The sequence below is a fragment of the Notothenia rossii genome (genome assembly GCF_949606895.1).
Source record: "Notothenia rossii genome assembly, chromosome: 7".
NCBI classification, from domain to species: Eukaryota; Metazoa; Chordata; class Actinopteri; order Perciformes; family Nototheniidae; genus Notothenia; species Notothenia rossii.
Genome location: NC_136905.1, coordinates 8,075,789 through 8,099,273, shown reverse-complemented (window position 1 = coordinate 8,099,273; position 23,485 = coordinate 8,075,789). Strand labels below are relative to the sequence as shown.

Sequence of the window (23,485 nt, the reverse complement as noted above, 5' to 3'; positions counted from 1 at the left end):
GAACACCAACGCACAACCCACTGCACCACACGCCTCCGCGAACAGACCTAGGCAAACCCAACGACCTCCATCTCTATGATATAATCAAATTATGTTTTAACCCTGGATTACAGGATATCAATTAATCTCTGCTACTGGATGATTTGTATTCATAGGAAATAATCTGGTTTAAAAAATATTTATCCTAAATGTTGTCAAAGTTATGTAATTTACTCAACTGAATTCATTTGACTAATCCAGGTCATTGTTGTATCACTGACAAATGTTAATGCAAGACTTCAATTTGCACACTATTACTGACATATCTAAATGCACAACACACATGATGGGATGCACCTATACTTTAGACATTATTCCACATTAATCAACTATTAAGAGGAATACTGTTGAGATGCATTCGTGTTAGCTGACTATCACAAAGTGTTTTTATTTGTATATGTGAACATTGAGGTTGATGGTTACAATGTCATCTCAGGCAAAGTACAACCACTTTCAAAATCAAATCAAACGGCACATTGTAAAAATGGTTGTTGTGGTGTTTTCTCTCCTTTGCTAAATTCTGTACCCTTCTTTTCAAATCCGACATTCAATGCACAAATAAGCAGTTGAATCTATATTGAATGAATGTTGTATATTAACACAAATTTATACAGACTTTGTTTAGACATCTGGCAACATGGTGCCTCGGGCAATGCAATGAAAAAGGTCAACGGAAATCAACATTTTCATACCATCTCAAACCGCTCTAAAGAGTAGTTTTGGATGGAAACATGATTCTTACCTTTACTTAAGTAACTGAAAGCTACTTTATTTCATCTATCAGTTTACTAGATACACCAACACAAAGGGCTCTTCGAAGTTCATAAAAATAACAAATGTGTTGACTTTGCTGGCAATGTGAGGATTCAATTCTGTGTTTATTACTGATGTCATACTTTAAGCTGTCATAATAGATGTCATGTGGGAGATTTTTATAAATGAGACACTGCACAAAAAAAATGCATCAAAATCTATGATTTTGCTTATCATTCAAATATAAACGACTGGTACATAAAGAAAACAATACCTTTGTGATGGAGGGTTGCCTCTCATACATTAGCTGTACACATTCAGAAAATTAATGAATATTTGATGATATATGATGCAATTGGCTGTATTTAAATATAAAATATTAATCGTGCAACATATTAATATTAGCATATAAAATATGATTTAACACAAACATTTTTGTCAAGGACATCAGAGCCACATTTTCTTTAAAGTGAGGCACATTTTATAACTAAGGAAGAGGATTAGGGCTACATGTGAACGTTTGTATACGATTTCTGAGAGATTTTAAAATCTCAGATCTGCTCTAGTCCAGCAGCTGTAACTCAGGTCTCAGTGAGTCACGCCCCTCAAGTGTGCATTCCAAGAGGTTGGAAGACTCTGCTGATTGCGTGAAGTGCATAACGCTTCCCAGCCGAAAAACATTTTAAATAGCGCATTTCAAATCAGAATAACTGAGTGTGCATCCAGACTCGGTGAGGATACTATCGATACTGACTCAGCAATCACTGTAAGTTATATTCTTGTTTAAATAGACTTCTCTGTTTCATTTATTCTACTCTGTATAATTGTTCTGTAGTTATTGTAGCTAAAACGGCGATTTCTGAGAGATTTTAAAATCTCAGATCTGCTCTAGTCCAGCAGCTGTAACTCAGGTCTCAGTGAGTCACGCCCCTCAAGTGTGCATTCCAAGAGGTAGGAAGACTCTGCTGTCGCCCATCAGCAGAAAATAGTTAACTAATTACAGCGGCGTGCCCCCAAAGCTGTGAGAACTGAGCAATCAGGTATCCATCTTAGGTTGCGTTTTCCTGGAGCGTCAGCTTCAGCGTCAGCCAGACGAAGACTGACAAAGACATTAAGAGTCCTGTGGGAGTAAGACTGACAAAGACATTAAGAGTCCTGTGGGAGTAAGACTGACAAAGACATTAAGAGTCCTGTGGGAGTCACGTGGGAGGCAAAGAGGAGGCAAATCCTACTCTGATTGCGCCAAGTATCGCTGGTGTTATTTAGTTTTATTCAATTCTCTTGGGTTCTCTAGCCCCTCATGCTATAATCATGTGTATTTTCTGCATTCCTGTTCATGTGTCTTCTCGCAATTATCACTGGCCCCGTGTTTCTCCTAATCGATTTCACCGGCCTGCTCTCGTCTATCCCACATGCTCCACTGAGATCCAACATCTCGTTTCAGGGGGCCTGTGGAACTGCCAGTCAGCTGTCCCTAAGGCTGACTTCATCTCTGGCTACGCTTCCCTGCAGTCTCTGGATTTCCTTGCTCTCACGGAGACCTGGATCACTCCATCCAACACATCCACCCCAGCAGCTCTCTCCACAGCATATTCCTTCTCCCATACACCCAGACCCTCTGGCAGAGGAGGTGGCACTGGTCTCCTGCTCTCTCCCAAATGGAGCTTTTCCCTCTTCAAGCTACCTAATTTCACTCCTTCCACCTTTGAATTCCATGCCGTCACAGTAACCCATCCTATACAATTAACCATTGTTGTTCTCTACCGTCCACCAGGCGCCTTGGGGGACTTCTTGGAGGAGTTAGATAATCTCCTTTCACACATCCCTGAAACTGGCCCTCCCGCTGTACTTCTCGGAGATTTCAACCTCCAGACAGGGAAGATATCTGAACTAACATCTCTGTTAACCACCTTTGCTTTCTCACTGTCTCCATCCCCACCAACTCATAAAGCTGGCAATGTCCTTGATCTCATATTCTCAAGGAACTGCTCTACTTCTAACCTCTCTGTAAACCCGCTCCACACATCCGATCACTTCTTCATTTCATTCTCTCTACCCCTTTCCAAACATAACAACCTAATCTCTTCTAACTCTGCTCCTGTCCGCCGTAACCTCCGTTCCCTCTCCCCCTCTACCTTTGCCTCATCGGTGCTCTCAGCCCTCCCTTCCTCTGACTCATTCCAACTCCTGCCTCCAAACGCTGCTGCAAAAACTCTCCTCTCTACTCTCTCATCCTCTCTGGACTCTCTCTGTCCTCTCACATCGCGGCCGGCTCGTCAGTCCCCTCCTGCTCCCTGGCTAAATGACGCACTGCGTGCTAATAGAACCATCCTTCGGGCAGCAGAGCGGAAATGGTGGAAATCCAAACACCATGACGACCTCCTAACCTATCAGGCTCTCCTCTCCTCTTTCTCTGCTTCCATCTCTCAGGCAAAAAGCACTTTCTTTCAAGATAAGATCCAATCTTCCTATTCCAATCCCAAAAAACTATTTTCTATCTTCTCCACCCTCTTGGACCCTCCCAAAGCACCTCCCCCCTCCTCCCTTCTGTCAAGCGACTTTGTTAACCACTTTGAAAAAAAGGTTGATGATATTCGCTCTTCCTTTTCTGACTCACCTTTACTCACCGCTGGGTCACCAGACCCTCCCTTCACCCACACACTGACCTCCTTCTCCCCTCTCTCTCCAAGTGAGGTTCTTACCCTCGTTACCTCTGCCCGTCCTACCACCTGTTCTCTGGACCCTATCCCCTCAAACCTCCTTCAGACTATCGCTCCTGATATTCTACCATTTCTCACCCATTTCATCAACACTTCTCTAACTTCTGGTCACTTTCCAAACAGTCTCAAGGAGGCAAGAGTAAACCCTCTCCTTAAGAAACCCACTCTCAATCCGTCTGATGTTATTAACTACAGGCCCGTCTCTCTCCTCCCGTTCCTGTCTAAAACACTTGAACGCGCTGTCTTTAAACAACTCTCCTGTTATCTCCATCAGAACAACCTTCTGGATCCGCACCAGTCTGGTTTCAAGGCAGGTCACTCAACAGAAACTGCTCTCCTTGCTGTCTCTGATGAACTGCACACTGCTAAAGCAGCCTCCCTCTCCTCTGTCATCATCCTTCTGGACCTGTCTGCTGCATTCGACACGGTGAACCATCGGATCCTCCTTCGCACTCTCCAAGAACTTGGAGTTTCAGGCACTGCACTTTCCCTCCTCACCTCATACCTCAACGACCGCACCTACAGGGTTACTTGGAGAGGGTCCGAGTCCGACCCTTGTCAATTAACTACAGGGGTCCCTCAGGGCTCGGTTCTTGGTCCCCTCCTCTTCTCCCTGTACACAAACTCGCTCGGGTCTGTCATTAGCCCGCATGGTTTTTCATACCACTGCTACGCTGACGACACCCAACTAATTCTGTCCTTTCCCCGCTCAGAGACCCAGGTCGTCGCACGCATCTCTGCTTGCCTAGCAGACATCTCTCGGTGGATGTCTGCTCATCACCTCAAGCTCAACCTTGACAAGACTGAACTGCTCTTCCTTCCGGGAAAAGATTGTCCCACTCTTGACCTAACAATCAACATCGGCACCTCTGTTGTTTCCCCGACTCAGACTGCAAGGAATCTGGGTGTGGTCCTAGATAACAAATTGTCCTTCACTGCAAACATCGCTGCTACAACCCGCTGCTGCAGATACACGCTTTACAACATCAGGAGGATACGTCCCCAGCTGACCCAGACATCAGCGCAGATTCTGGTCCAGGCTCTCGTCATCTCACGCCTAGACTACTGCAACTCCCTCCTGGCTGGTCTACCTGCATGTGCCATCCGACCTCTGCAGCTCATCCAGAATGCAGCGGCTCGTCTGGTCTTCAACCTTCCCAAATTCTCCCACACCACACCGCTCCTCCGCTCCCTTCACTGGCTTCCAGTAACTGCTAGAATCCACTTCAAGACACTGGTACTTGCGTACCATGCTGTGAATGGATCTGGCCCTTCCTACATCCAGGACATGGTTAAACCGTACACCCCAGCACGTGCACTCCGCTCTGCGTCAGCCAAACAGCTCGCTGCACCCGCACTGCGAGGGGGACCCAAGTTCCCGTCAGCAAAAACACGTGGGTTCGCTATCCTGGCTCCAAAATGGTGGAATGAGCTCCCCATTGAAATCAGGACAGCAGATAGCTTACACATCTTCCGACGCAAACTGAAAACTCATCTCTTTAGACTCCACTTCGAGCGATAGAATTACTAACAAAGCACTTATATACTAATAAAGGGCTGGCTTTCTAAATGCCAGTTGAGTAGCACTTGAAATGTTTGGCTCTATGAAACCTGATGTACTTATATGATTCTGTTTTCTTAAAGGTTGTATCTTCCTGGTCGAATGCACTTATTGTAAGTCGCTTTGGATAAAAGCGTCAGCTAAATGCAATGTAATGTAATGTAATGTTATTTGAGATACACCAAAACTAATGTTTTTAGTTCTGAGATTAAAGTCAGAATTCTGAGATTTCAGAAAAAATAAATACGTTTTTTTCCCCTTCTAACTTTAATCTCACAATTCAGAAATGTCTCATGTGGCCCTAATATCATCTGCAGTAGTTTTTAAGAATTGACTGCATAAAAAAGCTTGTACAGTGGAGGTGCAGTTATCACTACCGACCACTAGATGGCGACATAAATACGTCATCAGTTTATAGAGGATGGGCGTGGTCACTGCAGACTTCCCCCTCTTCTTACATACATTTTTGCAATTCCAGTTGACGGGAAACGGCTTACTTGCTGACCGTCCGTGGCATCGGAAAACTGATCTCGATATATTCTAAATAAAACAGGATTTGCTTTCGTATTGACTCGATATCGGTAAGTCAACGAACAGTTCGCTTTGTTACATCGTTTAGCTGCAGTTTATAGCTGTGGTATAGATAAACGCAGGGCTGTTTTCCAAACAGGCGTAGTGACGTTATCGACCCGTTTCCCCGTTTTGGTTCAAGCTAACGGTAGCATGCGAGCTAGTTTTCTTTGCAGCATGTTATTTGTTTTTCCATTTGATATACTGTATGTCCGACATTATTGTTGGTGCACTGTAGGGTTTTTGTTTTTAAACTAATCACTGACCAGACATTGCGCAGTAAAGGGAGCAGGTTATAAGCAAACCCATCCGTTGTAATGGGGGAGGAGCAGTGTGTCTGACTGGAAAGAAACATGGAAGCTAGCTTAGTTAATTGAGGGTTTGGCTTGAAGGACTGACATAGACATGTGTCAGTTGTAGAATGTGAGTTACTACGATACTACTCATGATTGTCTATAAACCAAAACAATCTATCAAACCCAAATAATAAACTCTTAGGATAATGATACTTACATATAAACACATTGATGATTACTTACTCTAACGGTAAAAACAGCTTAGCATAAAATACACACAGGGCAGACTCTACAATATAGAAATACACATATTATATTAGATTAGGTGTACTTTAATCCTCCCCAGTTAGGACATGTTTCGACTTGTTAGGAATAACACATGAGTATGTACAAACACGGATGTATAAACTGTCTAATTGTTGAAATAGTACAGTAACACATATAAAATACATTAAAATGTAATAAAGTAAAAAGATAAACATATACAGTCAATATATACATATATATATATATATATATATACAACAATAGAATAAATATATAGCTATAGAGTAGGCTTTGGTTTCCAGCTTTGTAGTTTCATTTATCCAATATTTGTTTTTCCAGTTTGACAATTATTTACAACCCAAATGCATCCATAAAACACATTCTTTACTGTAGTGTGACGAAGATAACTTCGTCACTGTGGACTGACGGGTTCAGGCCTTGTATATTGCACATGTGTTTTATTTTGAAAGGTGTTCCCCCTCCCGTTTTTTCTGTTGCTCCTGATTATGTTCACCTGGTGCCCTGTGTTGTCTCCGCCCCCCTCACCTGCCCTGTGTCTTGTTGGGTTAATTAGTGTGGGTATTTAGGCTCTGTGTTTCCTGTTTTGAAGGGATGCTGTGTGAGATCCTTGTGGCTGGTGACTGTGCTCACGGGAACAGCAAGATTGAGGCTGTGTCCTGTGCTCGAATTTAAAGGTCCCATGTCCTGGCCATTTCCACTGATCATAATTCCATTGTTGAGGTCTTCTAGAATAGATTTATATTGTGCAATTTTCCAAAATCACTTTGGTTTCTCATACAGCATCTCTGTAAACTACGTGTATTCACTGAATTTCACTCTCTGCCTTTAAAGGCTCGTTGTAGCTCCAGCCCCCACCCTCCCTGTGAGCACAGTGTGCTCTGATTGGTCGGGACGTTGTGAATCGCGCTGAGCTCCGTGGAGGTGTGGTTTCCTTGTTTAGCGACAGCCAAACTCACCCTGAGCACACACAAAGTCACAGCCGAAGTAAAAACAATAAGTGTGGCTTGATATTGAGTAAGAAAAAGGTTGATAAACGCTGTGAGAATGGGTCTGCAGAGAGAATTTTGCCGCAATTCCAACTGTCTGTTATTAGCCTGCAGCCAGGGAGCAGAGATCAGCAGAGCTGCCTGCACTGAGTGTGTGTGTGTGTGAGGAAGTCCGTGGATTGGTCAATTTGGACCAATCAGCGGGGGCTTAACGTAACGGCTCCACGGATTGGTCCATTTGGTTCCGGGTAACGCATGACATCATGCGGTACCCTGAAGAATCAATGGACAGTGACGTATCCCCAACGAGGCGTTTTGGGGAGGTATTTTCTGTGTTACGGTACGTCTACACAGCAGCTTTGAAAAAATCTTGAAAATCTTGGAGTTGGGCGTGTCTGAAAGCTTGGGGATTTTTAGCGAGCAACGCAACCAACAACCAATCACATGAATCTCCCGCCCCCGACATACAAAGCAAAAAGGGATTTTATGCGAGCAATATATATATATATATATATAAACTCCCCAAACAGGCGAAAACCTACCAGTTTCACCCACTGTCTCTGCCACCTCCCTCCATTTTTTAAAGCTGCTGTGTGGACGTACCGTAAGAGTTTTACTCGCTACAGGGTGTACTTTGAGGGTTTTGACTCTGCAGACCGTTTACATGCATAAAAACCTTCATAACACACAACCGGACGGGTAATAACCGGAAAAGCATGACTTGGGACCTTTTAATAAATGCCCACACTGGGTAATATTTTTGGACGTTCTGCCTCTGCCTCCTTGCTTGGTCGGGCCGCTCAATTGTCGGCTTCACATGTAGTAATGTTCATACTTTGACAATATCTTGTTTTTATTTGTTTGCGGATAATCAGATACCAAGATGTTTTACACATGTGGACCCAATGAAGCCATGGTGGTGTCCGGTAAGATTTAGTTTTCCTACATCTCAAGGATGCATGGTCATGTCTCAGAATCACACAGGATGTTTAGAAGAGTTGGATAATGAAACTCTGCATATTCCATAATGATGTAACACTAAAGGTCACTGCACTGTGTAATGTGTAAGAGACAAGTTTAGTAAACTGGACATGTGTCATGTGATGTAATTATCACAGGCCTGGATATTGAGCAATAGTCAACAAAATAAACTAAGAATGTTTCTGCTTGCTGTTACCTATAACAACCAGCTGTAATGAATCAATAGCATCTTGTTCTTGTTGTAATCAGGGTTGCTGGTTGGACTGTGACCCAGTTACTCTATAAGTATATTACTGAATGGTAGAGTTCTGTGTATGAAATGTGTTTCCCCCCCCCCCCCCCCTCCAGGCTTTGGCCGTTCTCCTCCTTTAATGATTGCTGGAGGAAGAGTGTTCGTCCTCCCATGTATTCAGAAGATCCAGAGGTGATCCTTTTTCTCTATTTCTCTTTTCTGTTTCAGCTTTAGACCAGCTGTCTGGTTTTATTTATTAATCAATGAAAAATGGGAAATGATACTTGTGAGAAAATAAATGTTTTACTGATGTGGTTTCTGAATCTGGAGGTGATTTCTGTGGTTGATAATTGACTTAATTTCCTTTCGCTCTGCATTTTCTCTGTTATTATATCTCACCCTTTCATTTATTATGTCTCCCTTCTTCTCAGGATTGCACTGAACACGCTGACTCTTAATGTGAAGAGTGACAAAGTCTACACCCGTCATGGGGTCCCTATCTCTGTCACTGGCATTGCACAGGTATGCTTTCAGTATAAAAACTCCATAAGGCTTTTCATTAACGGAGTCAAACAGCTGTGCATGTTTCCACAAATAGCTTATCTTAATCTATTGTGCATGGACATTGGAAGACAGGAAGGTTGATCAGCTGTTAATAAAAGCAAAAGCTGAATAATTGCAGATACAGGCCTGCTGCTCTCTGTATGACTGATTCATTAAATATTTATAAAATAAGGGAACATGGATCACATTTTTAATTTCACTACATGAAACTATTGCCAGAGCACAAGACAGCACTATAAATAAACCCAGAGCCTGCACATATACAATTCAGTTTGACAAATATTTACTGTTCGTAAACAAGGGAAAGGAAAAGGACACTTGAAAAAGGTCCCATGCTGAATGGAGAGTCCTTGAGACCAATATGAAAATATTATATAATGTATGAATCGTCAACATTTCTTGTTACGGACTAAACAACACATTTAAATTAAGATAATGTTCGTCTCCAACCAGCTATTCATTTTTCACATATTTCTTTTGGTATCCTTTTCCAGGTGAAGATCCAGGGCCAGAACAAGGAGATGTTGGCCACCGCCTGCCAAATGTTTATGGGCAAGTCTGAGGCGGAGATTTCCACCATTGCACTAGAAACCCTGGAGGGACACCAGAGAGCCATCATCGCCCATCTGACTGTGGAGGTTGGTGCACTCGCTCCATCAGATGCATCTGCTTCACGATATCCGCCCATCAAAGCTTCTTCAGAGGCTTTCTGTTCATGACTCACTAAGTGAATGCTCACATACAGCTATATCTCTGTGTGCAGGAGATCTACCAGGACCGCAAGAAGTTCTCCGAGCAGGTCTTCAAGGTGGCCTCCTCTGACCTGGTCAACATGGGGATTGGAGTCGTGAGCTACACGCTCAAAGACGTTCACGACGATCAGGTACGTCTGGGGTTCATCTTCTGCTAATGATAATGACACAAATCTGATGATTTCAAACACAAATTAATGGAGCAGAAGAAATCTGAATCCTCGCTGCGAGACAAGCTTTTAGTCTCTCAACAGACACCCAGCTGCTCTACATTAGCAAATGACATCTAAGTGCTTCCGTGGTTACCATGCCATCTTGTGTTTTTAATGCCTTCCCTTCCTTTTGACTCCCTCTCTGTCTCTTTCCTTCTCTCAGGACTACCTTCACTCTCTGGGTAAAGCCAGGACAGCGCAGGTTCAGAAGGATGCCAGGATCGGAGAGGCTCAGTACAAACGAGACTCTGTCATGAGGGTAAAATCACCTCTGTGCTCATATTCATAATATAAAGAAAATACATACCACAATTCCTCATGTTCTGTCGTGCTGCGTTCTCTCCACAGGAGGCCCACGCCATGCAGGAGAAGGTCTCCGCTCAGTACAAGAACGAGATTGAGATGGCGAAAGCCCAGAGAGACTACGAGCTAAAAAAGGCAGCCTACGATGTGGAGGTCAACACCAAGAAGGCTGAGTCAGAGATGGCCTATCAGCTTCAGGTACAGTTACTGCTCTGATCTCAAGCTAACTTCGTTTTTATACTGGTGACATTTTGTCTGGTCAGCTGTCCACACGTTATTAAGCTGGCTGGTTGAGTTCAAAAAGGAACAATCCAGATTGGAGGTAATAGAGAGGCGCCTCTCTATAGGCAAGGCAATTTCATTTATATACAACTTTTCAGCACGTGGCGATTCGAAGTGCTTTACAAAATAAAAACAAGATATTTAAGAACAAATACAGCATTTCAAAACATGCATAAAAAGCAAAGATAATGAAAAAATAAAAAATAGACACAGCAGGTACAGAATACATGACTAAAAGGCACACTGTAGTGTGAGTATGAGCAGCTCAATTAAAAGCAGCCGCAAATAGATGCGTTTTTAGTCTGGATTTGAAAATAGGAAGTGTTTCAGCGGACGTGCACGATTTTGGTTTGTTCCAGATTGTTGGGGCGTAATAAAATCAATTCTTTGGCCGACTGGAAGCCAGTGTAATGATCTCAGAACCGGAGTGATGTGATCCACTTTTCTAGTGTCAGTGAGGCGTCGAGCAGCAGCGTTCTGAATCAGCTGCAGCTTTCTGATCGATTTTTTGGTGAGCCCTGTGAATACACTATTGCAGTCGTCGAGTCTACTGAAGATAAAAGCATGGACAAGTTTTTCTAAATGCTGTTGCGACATTAGTTAGGGGGTAATACCGTATTACTTTTCAGTGGTTCAAGGCTGAGTGGAATCTAATGTTTCATATACTTCTCTGATCAGGTGGCCAAGACCAAGCAGCGCATTGAGGAGGAGACGATGCAGATTCAGGTGGTGGAGAGGACGCAGCAAATCACTCTGCAGGAGCAGGAGATCACCCGCAAGGAGAAGGAGCTGGAGGCCAAGGTGAAGAAGCCCGCAGAAGCAGAGAAATACCGACTGGAGAGGCTGGCCGAGGCAAACCGGTGAGTGACACAGTGCTGTCTGGTGTAGATCTGATGAGAGCTAAACATCTATGAAGTTATCTGCATCCAACACCTGAGCAGGACCTCGCAGAGAGCTTGGCTATAAGCTGCGACACGTTTCCAATGAGAAAGTGCATACAGAAGGAAAATTGGTTGAAGATATTTCATAAACAAAATCAAAACAGAGTAGGGGACAAAGACGGTAAACCGAAACAATGTCAGCACAAGGTCACAGTCTGTCATCCGCCCCCCGACATGAAACTGGTGACCTACATACACAAACCACGACCATGTGACGATTGCGGGAAGTGCTCAACAAATACACTACATTGCATTGAAATACAAATAACAATAATAATACACACAATGAACTCAGTAGCATGTTGGCTCCTACAGAACCACTAAGGTGATCAAATAAATATCACACTAACACAATTTGTAATCTCTCCTCTCTCCAGTCTGCAGCTCATCATGGAGGCTGAGGCCGAGGCAGAGTCCATCAAAGTGAGCCCTGCTGCATGTTTCCTTAAAGCACTCCTCCCTTCCCGTCTGCTCACATTACCCCAACATTATGACTTCCAGATCATGTACTCCTCTAAACTAATACTGTGATCTCTTGAATATAATATCATCTTTATTGTCATCATACAAAGAACAACAAATTTTTTTTGGCAACCCCTCACTGCAGTAAAACATAGACACAAATAAATAAATAAGAGTGGTAAAAGCAGAGGTCGTAGCGATGACAGTGCAACGAGATACAATTCTCAATGTGCACATTTACACTTGCTTGCACTTGTATAGGTGTAGTGTATTTCTAACTGTGTTCATTTTGTTTTCAGATGAAGGGAGAGGCCGAGGCGTTCGCCGTGGAAGCTAAGGGCCGCGCCGAGGCCGAGCAGATGACCAAGAAAGCAGAGGCCTTCCAGCAGTACAAAGACGGAGCCATGGTGGACATGCTGCTGGAGAAACTGCCCCTGGTCAGTCTGAGTGCACTCATAAGGATGGAGCTGTGGGAGAGAATCAGAAAACCTTTATCAGTCCCACAGAGGGGACATTTACATTGTTACAGCAGAAAAGAGCCAAAGACACCTTCATGTTACCTAAAGCATGCACACAAAAAGTATTAAATATAACAAAAATAAATTATAATTTAAAAGTTACACATTTGACATCACAGCACGGGGTAAGGATTCATCTGTGGAAGCCGTAGTACTGTAAAAAGCACGACCACTCATCTGAGCCGGCCCGGCTAAAATAACTGGATGGCCTACCTGCCTGTCAGCCTTCCATCTGTGCACAAACTTATCAAACTTATCCCTCATTGTTCATGTGCGCGTTCGTGTGTGTTGGGGGAGGGGCTCTGTGAGGAAGTCTGAAGGAAGGGGCAGATTTTTTTTCGGCTGCATACTTTCAAATTCTAGCGCACACGAGCTGGTTCCTCCATTCTTACCTACCCTACCTTTTAAAGGCCCTAGTTTGAGTTTATTTTGAATTAGTTGTAGCTGATAAATCCACACTCATTTGAGCCAGTTCTTTGACATTTTTGTGTAATTGTATTGTTTTTTGCAAATTCAACTGATTTAAATTAATTAAAATATTTCATACACACACACACACACAGCTTAATAAAAACATTATTTTTTATATTGTTTCATAATTTAGCAACCTTTAAGCATTTTAGAATTTCAAACAGACAAAGTAACATTTCGTTTTCACAAATTACTTATTGCAATGAAGTTTTGTGGCTCTTAATATCACAAAGCTTTGTCAGTTCAAGAAAAGGTTAATGTCTGCCATAATTCCTGATTTCTGTAGTTTTCAAACTTTTTTTATACATAATTCTAATCAATCCAACATATATTATTCTGAATTGAGTATAATTTCTTCATATGTGCTCTTGCTAAATCTAGACTGTCAACCTTTTGATCCCCCCCTTCTCAGCATTAATTCTCCTTTCCCTTCTTGTCCTGCAGATTGCAGAGGCCATCAGTAAGCCCCTGTCGGAGGCTCAGAAGATCACGATGGTTTCCAGCGGCAACGGAGAGGTGGGAGCGGCCAAACTGACCGGAGAGGTTTTGGATATCATGACCAGGCTGCCGCTAGCCGTGGAGAAACTCACCGGAGTCCGCATCTCTCAGGTAAACTGGAGCTCATCTTGTGAGAGTCACATGTGGGAATCGCCAGGCTCTCCACGATACGATACTATCGCGATACTTAAGCCACGATACGATATATTGCGATTGTGTCTTCCCTTCCTGGTTAAAAAATCCAAAATGGCCCAACTTTTGAGAGGGCAAAACGTCACAAAAGTATTCATATAATCCGTTCTTTTTATGCATCCATAGGTAAAGGATAAACTCGTGGGTTAGATGCGCGTTCATAATGCAGAGGAAAATAACTCTCAGAATAACGTTATTAGCACATTTTACAACTTGAGGACCGAATGTTTTTACTAAGGGCTATACGAATGTTCATACTGGGTAGTTTATTGAGTTTAAAAAAAATTATCCAGCCATTTACAGACGTCTCTTTCCTGGTGTCAGTCAATGGGAAAGTCTTTCCGGGCCCAGCGACTGATACGGAAGTGTAGTACCGCCGTTTGGCCACAACAAATATTTTCCTCAGAGTCCGGCGCACTTCCTGGGGGCTTGGCCTAGCCCACTGACTTTACCCATGACCGCACAAGAGAAAGCTCAACTCCACCTAGTGGAATGAAAAAGCAATTTAGATTTGCAAATGAATAGTTTGTAAAATAAAATATCGCCACGCCATTGCCCCCACCTCTAGTAATTATCTGCTGTTTTTCTCTTTGATTTGCAGGTTGGATCAGCTGTGTATTAAGAAGAGAAGGAATGGGAGTAATCATCAGATATCCAGACTAGGAGCTCCACGTCTCCTCCTCGTGCCTATAACCACTGTACCGACTCTGCAGTCTCGTCCCGTCGTCTGTGTGTGTGCATGTTTCACTTCTGTGTCCTGTTTCCGGTTCCTCTTCCATCCAAACAGGACTTTTTTTTATGTGGTTTCTTTCCATGTCCCTGGTCTGAGCTGCTTTCTGCTGTGGGTGACGGCAAAGCAGTTTCAAGGGGATGCGATTTTTAAATAAAAGGTTTTATTTTTTACCGGGAGAGAAAAGCCTCCCAGTTGGAATATACTTGGTCATGCAAGTTTTTATTTTGAATCCAAACGTCAACTAGCTGAATTATATATAGGTCAATCGTTTTTTAATATAGAAGATATTTATGGCTGTAGCTTGTTTGTGCCTTTTAAATTAAGTAAATGGTGCAGAGCTCTTTATCACCTCATAGTTGTGTGTTTGGGTATATTGTTGCTGTGGTTCGAAATAATTGACCCATCACTCATCCCGCTTTGTCCGCTAACGAGACAAAGTTGTCGATAGTTTACTACACGTCTTCATCGTGCTCAATCATATCAGTGGAATAATGTTGTGTTTCAGAATGAAGGGGAAGGAAGTGGTTGATGGTAACGAGCTAAAGGGGTTTCCAGGTGAAGGCTATGAAAGTATGTTGTGGTGGGAAAACAGAGTGTGCTGGAGAGAGCTCATCACTAACAGCCTGCTGCTTTATGTGCATACTGCCTAGAGTTTGAACTGAGATAGTGTGTTTTTATTTTGTGTAGTGATTTTCCATTGCAAAATGATGCTGTGTAGGATAGATCTTAACAAACTTTGGCTCTTGCATGTTGAAAGGTGTTAGTTAGCGCCTCCGATCTGGAGCTTCGTCTCTTAACTGTCCATTTTTTTCCAGCTGCCATGCCATATGCATTTTGTTACCGCCAAGTGCCTGTTCCTAACTCAACTGTCTAAACTTAACTTTATTAAGTTAAATTCCACTTCTCTGTCAGGGAATCTTTTCTCATATCTGATCCGAAGCCATTGGCCGCCACTAGCGAGGGCTGCAGATTAAAGCCAAATCAGACTCTTCTTCTATTGTATGTTCTTGTGACTAATCTTCTACTTTCCTAACTTGTTGATGCATGTCTCTACTTTATGTTGACACAAGTAGTTACTATATGAACTTGTATACAAGTTAAATATTTGAGATTTATCTGTAGTGAAATGTTTATGTAGACAATAAAGTATGGTTTAATCACTGAAGCCTTTTGCCGCTTGTTTCATTTAACAATACATTGCTGACGCTTTTATCGAAAAATCATATAAGTACATCAGGTTTCATAGAGCCAAATCATTTCAAGTGCTACTCAACTGGCTTTAGATAAGCCAGTCCTTTTATAAGTGCTTTGTTAATAATTCTATCGCTCGAAGTGGAGTCGAAAGAGATGAGTTTTCAGTCTGCACCGGAAGATGTGTAAGCTTTCTGCTGTCCTGATTTCAATGGGGAGCTCATTCCACCATTTTGGAGCCAGGATAGCAAACCGACATGTTTAAGCTGATGGGAACTTCGGTAATTTAATATCAAAGTATTTCATTAAATCTAATTTATGAACATATGGAACAGACTAGACGACATTAACAATCACGCTCCAACATGTGATCGGCTAAGGGGCGGGACATCTCTAAGCAGTTGACCAATCACAAACAGAGCCGGCCAGCTAACCAATCAGAGCAGACTGGGCTCTGGTTTCAGACAGAGGGTGAACAGAGGTGCTGCAGCACAGACAGTATGAGAACAATAAAGAGCTTTTTGAACATAAAAGCATGGAGACATGTCCCAGTAGAGACACATCATATTTGCATAATAGGGCCCCTTTAACCAAACTGAAAAAAAAAAAACTTGAGTCACATCTGTAAAGCATATGTTCATTTCTTTGAAAAGGTTAACTTTATTAAAACATCTACAAAAATAGACAACGATTAATTACAATAGCATCAAGGTAGCAAGCGTTCTACAGAGATACAGAAGACCCCAAATGTAACAAAGAGTTTTCCATATATTAGTAAAGGAAATTACAATTCTGTCCTTAAAATATGTACATACTATTATGCTCCACCTCGAAAGACACAAAAAGGACAAAATCAGACATCAAGGAGTGTCCAAGTACATACAGTATATATAAAAATATTGGTTTAGTTGAACTACAGTGTATCAAAAATCACTCAAATGGCACAAGCATTCACGATCAGTAAACATGTTTTACTTGATCATCTCAGGACTGATATACAGTGCTTAACAATCAGTAAGGTAGATGGCATTGATTCTACTGCGGTCAGCTTAAGGTACTAATGCGGAGGTTGATGTTGACATTCACACTAAAAAAAAGAAAATCAGGTTTCCCATGATTCCCTGTTTGAGTAGAAACTGAGTACAGTAATGCATTTGGATGAGCAAAGATTGGTTATTGGAGGAGTAAAAACGTCTCAACGCGCCGTATAAAGGCTTTCATACATTTGAGATGAGATGAATCGATGGTGCCATTCCATTTTTTAAATAATATTTTACATCTCATGGTTTGGCAATGCCTTGTAGAGGGGGGGGGGATTTAACAAGGCCGACTCCGGCCGTTTCTCAATCTCGAGGAAACTGTTATTATTTATTAACAGGATGCTACGTCATCGAGTGCAGCCGGAGGACTGTTCCAATCTCCAGCATACTTGGAATTCCACCGAGGCCGCGTCCTTGGTTTGGGGGTAATTTCGTGGCTGCACATGGGTAGACTTCGCGTCCTTAAAATCCCCACAATGCTTTGCGCACGGACCAATTTCCCCATATCTGTGGCGGAAGGCGGGGCCTCTCATATGACGCACACCCGCACACTTGCTAGCCTGTTCCACTCTTTGTTTTCCGAATGCCAGGAAAGATTCTTGCCTAGCTTCTGAAGGAAGTGACTCGGAAGACATGTGCTACCAAGCAAGCATCCTCGCGATTGAGAAACGGCCAGAGTATCCCGAATGTTAATCTCCCTTAGGGAAATCACTGCAGGTGAAATGCATTAGAATCCACATCGACAGGAATCATATCGGGCCACTCATAGAAAAGAGTTTAATCACGGCCACTGATATGCATGTGGGATTTAAAGTGCAGCTGGTTGTGGAATTTTACATGTATCCTTTGTGTCTGGGTCACAGCCACAAATATTGCCGAAAACACCTGAGCAGGAGGATCGGGAGATGTCCCTTCGACAGTATCGTCTCTCTGCTCGGAAAAAAAGCCGTCCAAGTTTTTCGGCAGCAACAGACCCTCCTCTTCTGTGCCTTAAGTCCATTTGGCTCCAGGGTAACAGTCCTGTTGCCCAGATTGTGTTTTTAAAGTTTTTTACGACTAAAATCAGGGGAGAAAACTTGACTTTATCACATTTTAAAAAGGGGGCTGCTGGCGTCTGGTCCACATCATTTCATATCACAAGGGTCAACAAACATGGTGACTCTCATATATCTCATGTTCACTTTTCGTCTTTTAGTGGGTCTAGTGGGTTGACTCAGATGGGCAAAAGGGGCTGAGGCCTTGATATTTTTCTGATTTAGACAAAAATGTGTAAAGTATACCATACATACTAAGACAAATCCTGTGTCTTCACTTTCATGTCCCAACAATAGGTGTGCTGTGTGCACCTTTACCTGTCACCCTGTAAGTAGAATATGAGATAAAATAAGTCATGAAACTTAATTCATGTTAATGTCCTAGCTTGCTATGGTTGTAGTATTATGAGTCATTTACTGCCTACAGCTTCCTGTATTATTAACTCTACAGCACTTAATCACCAGGCACACACACCCTGCTTTATGTTAAAGTATCTGAGAAGAGAGAAAGTTCCTATGCAGACTGCACCCACCACCAGGGAAATATAGCGCGGACCGTTACCAATCCAAAGCTTCGTTAGTTTTGCATTTGGGGTTGGGGGTCTGATGTGGAAATAAACCGAACCAGCGGCGTCTCAGCCCCATCCACCCAAAAAAGTACAAATATAAAAGCGAGCAACCCACTCTCCCTCTGATCTGCCTCCACCACACCTCCCACTGCAGCCTTCTCTCTCTACACCATGTTCATGGCGTCCTCGGTGAGAAAGGAGTGGATGTCTGTGAAGGACGGACGGAGTTTGCAGTCCCTGTTCCAGCAGCTCAACATGAGCTCGTAGAGACCCTGAGGACACACAGCCGGCCTGCTCAGATACACCTGCAGGAGAGGGGGGGGGAAAGGTGTGTGAACGTTGGGACTTTTTGGTGACTGAGACCTTAGTTTAATTAAATGTATATTTAAAAAAAATCATAAATCTATCAGATTCAGAAATATAAGTGAATTAAACACCTATTCATGTCAGTGGGCAATTTTGGTGCAGCATTAAACAAAATAAGAAATCTTATATATGACAGCAATATGCACTCCATCAAGTAACAAGAAAAACACATGCTAGAAAGACTATCCAATCAAATGATGGCAAACCTCAAGTTTGAAAAAGGCAAATATTGAAGAAGTAAAATGGCATGAACAAAGTGCAACAATTAAAGATGGACCATACATGTTCCTTGTCTCTGAAATTGGTTTTAAGAATAGTCACAATAACTGTGTTACTGTAACGGCCCGTCCACACTACAGCTTCAAAGAAAGCTTGGAGCTGGGCGTGTCTGAAGCTTGGGGATTTTATTCGAGCACCGCGACCAACAACCAATCACATGAATGAACGCTTTTTTTGAAATATAGAAATGAACGGCGGGATATCTCTCCCAGCTTAGACGCGGTTTGATTGGCTAGGGCTTGAGCTGTCAGATTTTCAGAAACGGGATTTTAATTGGCTGGCGCTGGCTACTCCGGCGTCTCCGGCTGCAGAAGTTGAACATTGTTCAACTTCTGCAGCCGGAGACGCCGGAGACGGACCGCTATGCTACCCACAATTCAGTTCGGCGAAAAGCGAGGCAACGTGACGTCACCCCATTCAAAGTGAATGGGCAGACGCGTTGGAAACCGTTTTTGAAGCTGTCGAAGCTGTAGTGTGGACGGGCCGTAACTATCCTCTATGCTCAAACTGATACATATGAAGTGTGGCACAAATCAGCCACTAGAGCAGGGGTGGGCAATTATTTTTTCCATGGGGCCACATGAGAAACAAAAAATATTGTGGAGGGCCGGGCCAAAAGGCTGAACTCAATTCTGCATAATATTAATTGTATTTCTTTATAAAAAGCAGTAAATAGCATTGTTTTGACAAGCTGGTAAGAGTATATGTTATAGTTGAGCAATGAAAAAGTGAGGTTGCCTTACAAAAAATGTAATTTATTCAATCAAATTTCCCAAAACAATGGTAAACAAAATGTGAACGTTTTTCACCATTTCTGACTCATATTAGTGAACATTTTCAGTCGCATTCACTACAAAACACATTTTGAGTTTCATATACTGTTGGAAAGTTGTGTAAAGGTTCTTAGCATTCTTAAGACATCACAACATTGTCTTTGTGCTCCAAACATTCAGCAAGATACATCATATTGAACTGTCACTGAACATCACTGAACTGTGATTTTGAGAAAAGGCTTCCAAAGAAAGTGTCCCAGTTCACTGCTAGTTGGTTCCTTTACATTCCTACATTTGTAGTCTAACCACCTCATTTGGTGTTTTTAAGTTCTTTTTTCTTGTTCAGTGAGAGAAATCTAGTCTCTGCTGGGCTTTAACGAGTGCATCGAAGTCAGGTTGAATGTCTGAGGTGGAGATGCGAAGCACAGCTGACAGATGATCATCAGTGAGAGAGGATCTATACCTGGATTTCATAAACTTCATCTTTGAAAATGTTTGTTCACATATGTAGGTAGAGCCAAAGAGAACCAACATCTTCTGAGCATGTCTCCTCATGTTTGGAAAGTTCTCCTCCTCGGGAGAAGAGTAGAAATCCAGCAGAGATCCTGACTTAAAGCACTCTGCCAGTACTGCATCAGACTGCAGGTCAATGAGTTCCAGCTGAACATCACTGGGTGCATTATCCATACTGCAGGTAAAGGGAGAGGAAATCATGAGCATTTCATCCTCGATTGTTCGGAGATCTTCAAATCGCCTTGAAAACTCACCATGCAATGCTCCTAACATGGATAAGTACCTGCGGAGGTGATCAGCTGATGGTGTGACTTCTTTCAGGGTTTGCATGTGAGTGAGAGTGTTGCTCTCCAGTTGGCTTGAAAGAAACTGCATCTTTCTCATGAAAGCCTTCACCAGGCTGTGCATTTCATGAACAAAAAGGCCCTTGCCTTGCAGTTTGGTGTTCAGTTCATTCATCAGTGCAGTCACATCAACAGCAAATGCAAAATCTGCCATCCAGTCCTCGTCTGAGAGCTCTGGGATGTCTTTGCCTTTCTTCTCACAAAACTCTTGAATCTCTGCTTTCAGGTCCCAAACTCTTTTTAGCACTTTGCCCAGGCTGAGCCATCTGACAGCTGTGTGGTAGCCGATGTCACTATGCTCAGTCTCATGCTCCTCCAAAAGTGCAACAAACTGTCTGTGATTCAATGCCCGTGCCCTGATGAAGTTTACTATTTTAGTAACAACATCAATAACATGGTGAATTTTTAGCACTGACTTGCACAACACATGTTGGTGTATAATACAATGCAAAAATACCAATTTCTGATCTGCGTCGATTTCAGTCACTTTATCTTGCATACGTTTCAAAAGTCCAACATTTTTACCTGTAAGATTTGGACAACCGTCTGTTGTGACACCTGCCAGTCTGTCCCATTTCAGTCCCAGCGTGTCCATGCACGCATTTACCTCCGTGAACAGATCGCTCCCTGTCGTCGTCCCTTTCATCGGCCCTATTGCTGCCAGCTCCTCCGTAATCTTGAAGTCCGGCGTTATCCCACGGACAAATACGAGTAACTGCGCTGTGTCGCGGACATCACAGCTCTCGTCCAAAGCCAAGGAGATAAAGTCAAAACTTGCCACTTCATGTTGCAGCTGAAGCTCCAGATTCCCCGCAATGTCCTCGATCCTTCTCGTCACGGTTCGCCTGGACAGCGGGACTTGCTCAAAGGCTTCTTTTTTTTCAGGGCATATTAGTGCTGCAGAGTCCACTAAGCACTCTTTGACAAACTCCCCCTCTGAGAATGGCTTACTGTGTTTAGCTATTTTGTGGGATATCACGAAGCTGGTCTTGGTTGCTGCATCCTTGGATGTGTGAAGCTTGGTAAAAAAGCCTTGCTGCTTTTGCAGCTTAGCTAGCAAAGCGTTCGATGTGCGCGCCCTTTCAGCATCAGTCAAGTTTTTGTATTTCTCCGCGTGTTTCGTCTCGTAATGCCGACTCAAATTGTAGTCCTTGAACACGGCGATCTGCTCCCCGCAAACTAAACACACGGCTTTACCTCCGACTTCAGTAAATAAATACTTAGCAGTCCAATTTTTGTTGAAAACCCTACATTCGGCATCTACCTTTCTTTTTTTAGCATCAGCTGACATTTTTGAGCGCTAAAGTCGTCTTGTGACAATTATCCAATAACGCGCACGTCTTGATTTGACGTATTGCGTCATTATGTACGTGAATAAAAAACAACTTCAAAATAAAAGCATTGCAGCTTTAGTCCATGCATGAGGTAAAATTAGAAAATATGTTTATTTTGTAATTTCCAATTAACCTTACACGGGCCGGTCAGAGTCAACCAAAGGGCCGTATGTGGCCCGCGGGCCGTACAGTGCCCAGGTCTGCACTAGAGGGCATTAGTGATTACATATGTAAATAGAGTTTGTTTATGAAAATGGAAGGAGGAAGGAGCCTCAGAAGGCACACGTTTGTGGTTTTAACTGTATAAACACGTGATGACCTACAGTATTCTAAAAAGGCGTGAGTACCTGTCTGCCCTGGTCTCTGAAGAACTCCCCGGCGTTGTCGATAACTTGTTCGTCGGTCAGGTTGGAGTACGGCTGCTCCTGACAAACGCTCAGCATCTCCCACAGCGTCACGCCGAACGCCCACACATCGCTGGCCGTGGTGAATTTACCCTGAGGACATAAAACCAAATCATCATCAACATCTCCGTACGTATCAAAATATTATCATAGACATTGTTGAATAGGGAGATTTCATGCGTCAGTGGACCCAAATGTTTTTTGCCCTGCTACACGAAGACACTGACTACTATAGTTTACAGTAAACAAGCTGCTGTTGTTGCATGTAAACATCAGAAGATATTTCCAGCAACAACAACCTGCATAAACAACATTTAAAAGAAATACACATGATACAAAGTAATAATAGTTCATGTGAGCTGATGATTGTTCAACAGAGGACATCTTATAAATGTATAGTATATAAATGTTGATATTCATGATTTATATTAAGTAGTTTGTAATAGAAATAGTGTTTTTAAAATGTTTAACATGGATGAATTTTGTTTTATTTAGATATTTTTTATCCAATTTTTTTTTAGAATTTAAACTGGATTCAAATATTGACAGAATCCAATAACAATAACCTGCATTAACAACACCTAAAGAAATATCAATTTATAACCCTGATGCAAACTAAACATATCTTAATTTTAATATATATAAAATATATGAAGTGGTTTGTAATGAAAATGTTGTTTAATGTTCCCATGGATTTTGGTATATACATATTTTTTAATCCAAATTGTAATCATTTTCTTTAGATTATTTATTGATGTAAAACAATATCCATGACTCTGATCAACATTGTGGCCTACAGTATTGCATCCACCACACACACAGACAGACAGACAGACAGACAGACAGACAGACACACACTCACCATGAGTATACACTCCCAGGCCATCCAGCGTATGGGCAGCACGGCGCGGCCCTGGATCCTGTAGTAGTCTCCAGCGTAAAGGTTCCTGCTCATCCCAAAGTCAGCGATCTTGATGTGACGCTCTCCCCCCCGATCATCCCCGCTCTCACCCTTCTCCCCCCCGACCAGAGAGTTTCTCGTGGCCAGATCTCGGTGCACGAAGTTCAACGAGGCGAGGAACTTCATGCCTGACGCTATCTGGCTCGCCATGGAGATAAGGGCTGGGTAACTGAGGGGGAGAGAGTTGATAGATTTAGGGAAGGGTATGTTGTCAATATATCGCAAGGAAATTAGGTGGGAGCAAAAGCCTCATGAACAAAAGCAGCGATAAACACTAATAAAAAGATTACTAAAGTGTAACTCCCAACATAAACCTTTTCTTT

General features: G+C 42.7%; 2 protein-coding genes across 5 annotated transcripts in view; one reads left to right on the top strand and one right to left on the bottom strand.

Annotated features, from left to right (window-relative positions):
• The first annotated feature begins 5,514 nt into the window (after window positions 1-5,514).
• Window positions 5,515-15,519, top strand: flot1b (flotillin 1b). The gene is made up of 13 exons (XM_079693640.1): window positions 5,515-5,654; window positions 8,089-8,139; window positions 8,543-8,618; window positions 8,858-8,948; window positions 9,485-9,628; window positions 9,754-9,873; window positions 10,118-10,213; window positions 10,303-10,455; window positions 11,218-11,399; window positions 11,858-11,903; window positions 12,242-12,379; window positions 13,376-13,540; window positions 14,223-15,519. The coding sequence occupies exons 2-13, from the start codon at window positions 8,097-8,099 to the stop codon at window positions 14,241-14,243; spliced, it is 1,275 nt and encodes a 424-aa protein (XP_079549766.1). The 5' UTR covers window positions 5,515-5,654; window positions 8,089-8,096; the 3' UTR covers window positions 14,244-15,519.
• A 662-nt stretch (window positions 15,520-16,181) lies between these two features.
• The window catches only part of ddr1 (discoidin domain receptor tyrosine kinase 1), a 68,088-nt gene continuing 60,784 nt past the window's right edge, over window positions 16,182-23,485 (bottom strand). For all 4 annotated transcript variants that reach the window (XM_079693115.1, XM_079693116.1, XM_079693118.1 and 1 more), the window contains 3 exons: window positions 23,064-23,331; window positions 22,145-22,294; window positions 16,182-18,493 (listed from right to left, as the gene is read on the bottom strand). In XM_079693115.1, coding sequence (XP_079549241.1) covers window positions 18,353-18,493; window positions 22,145-22,294; window positions 23,064-23,331 — 559 coding nt within the window. In that variant the 3' untranslated portion in view covers window positions 16,182-18,352. The remainder of the gene's footprint in view (window positions 18,494-22,144; window positions 22,295-23,063; window positions 23,332-23,485) is intronic.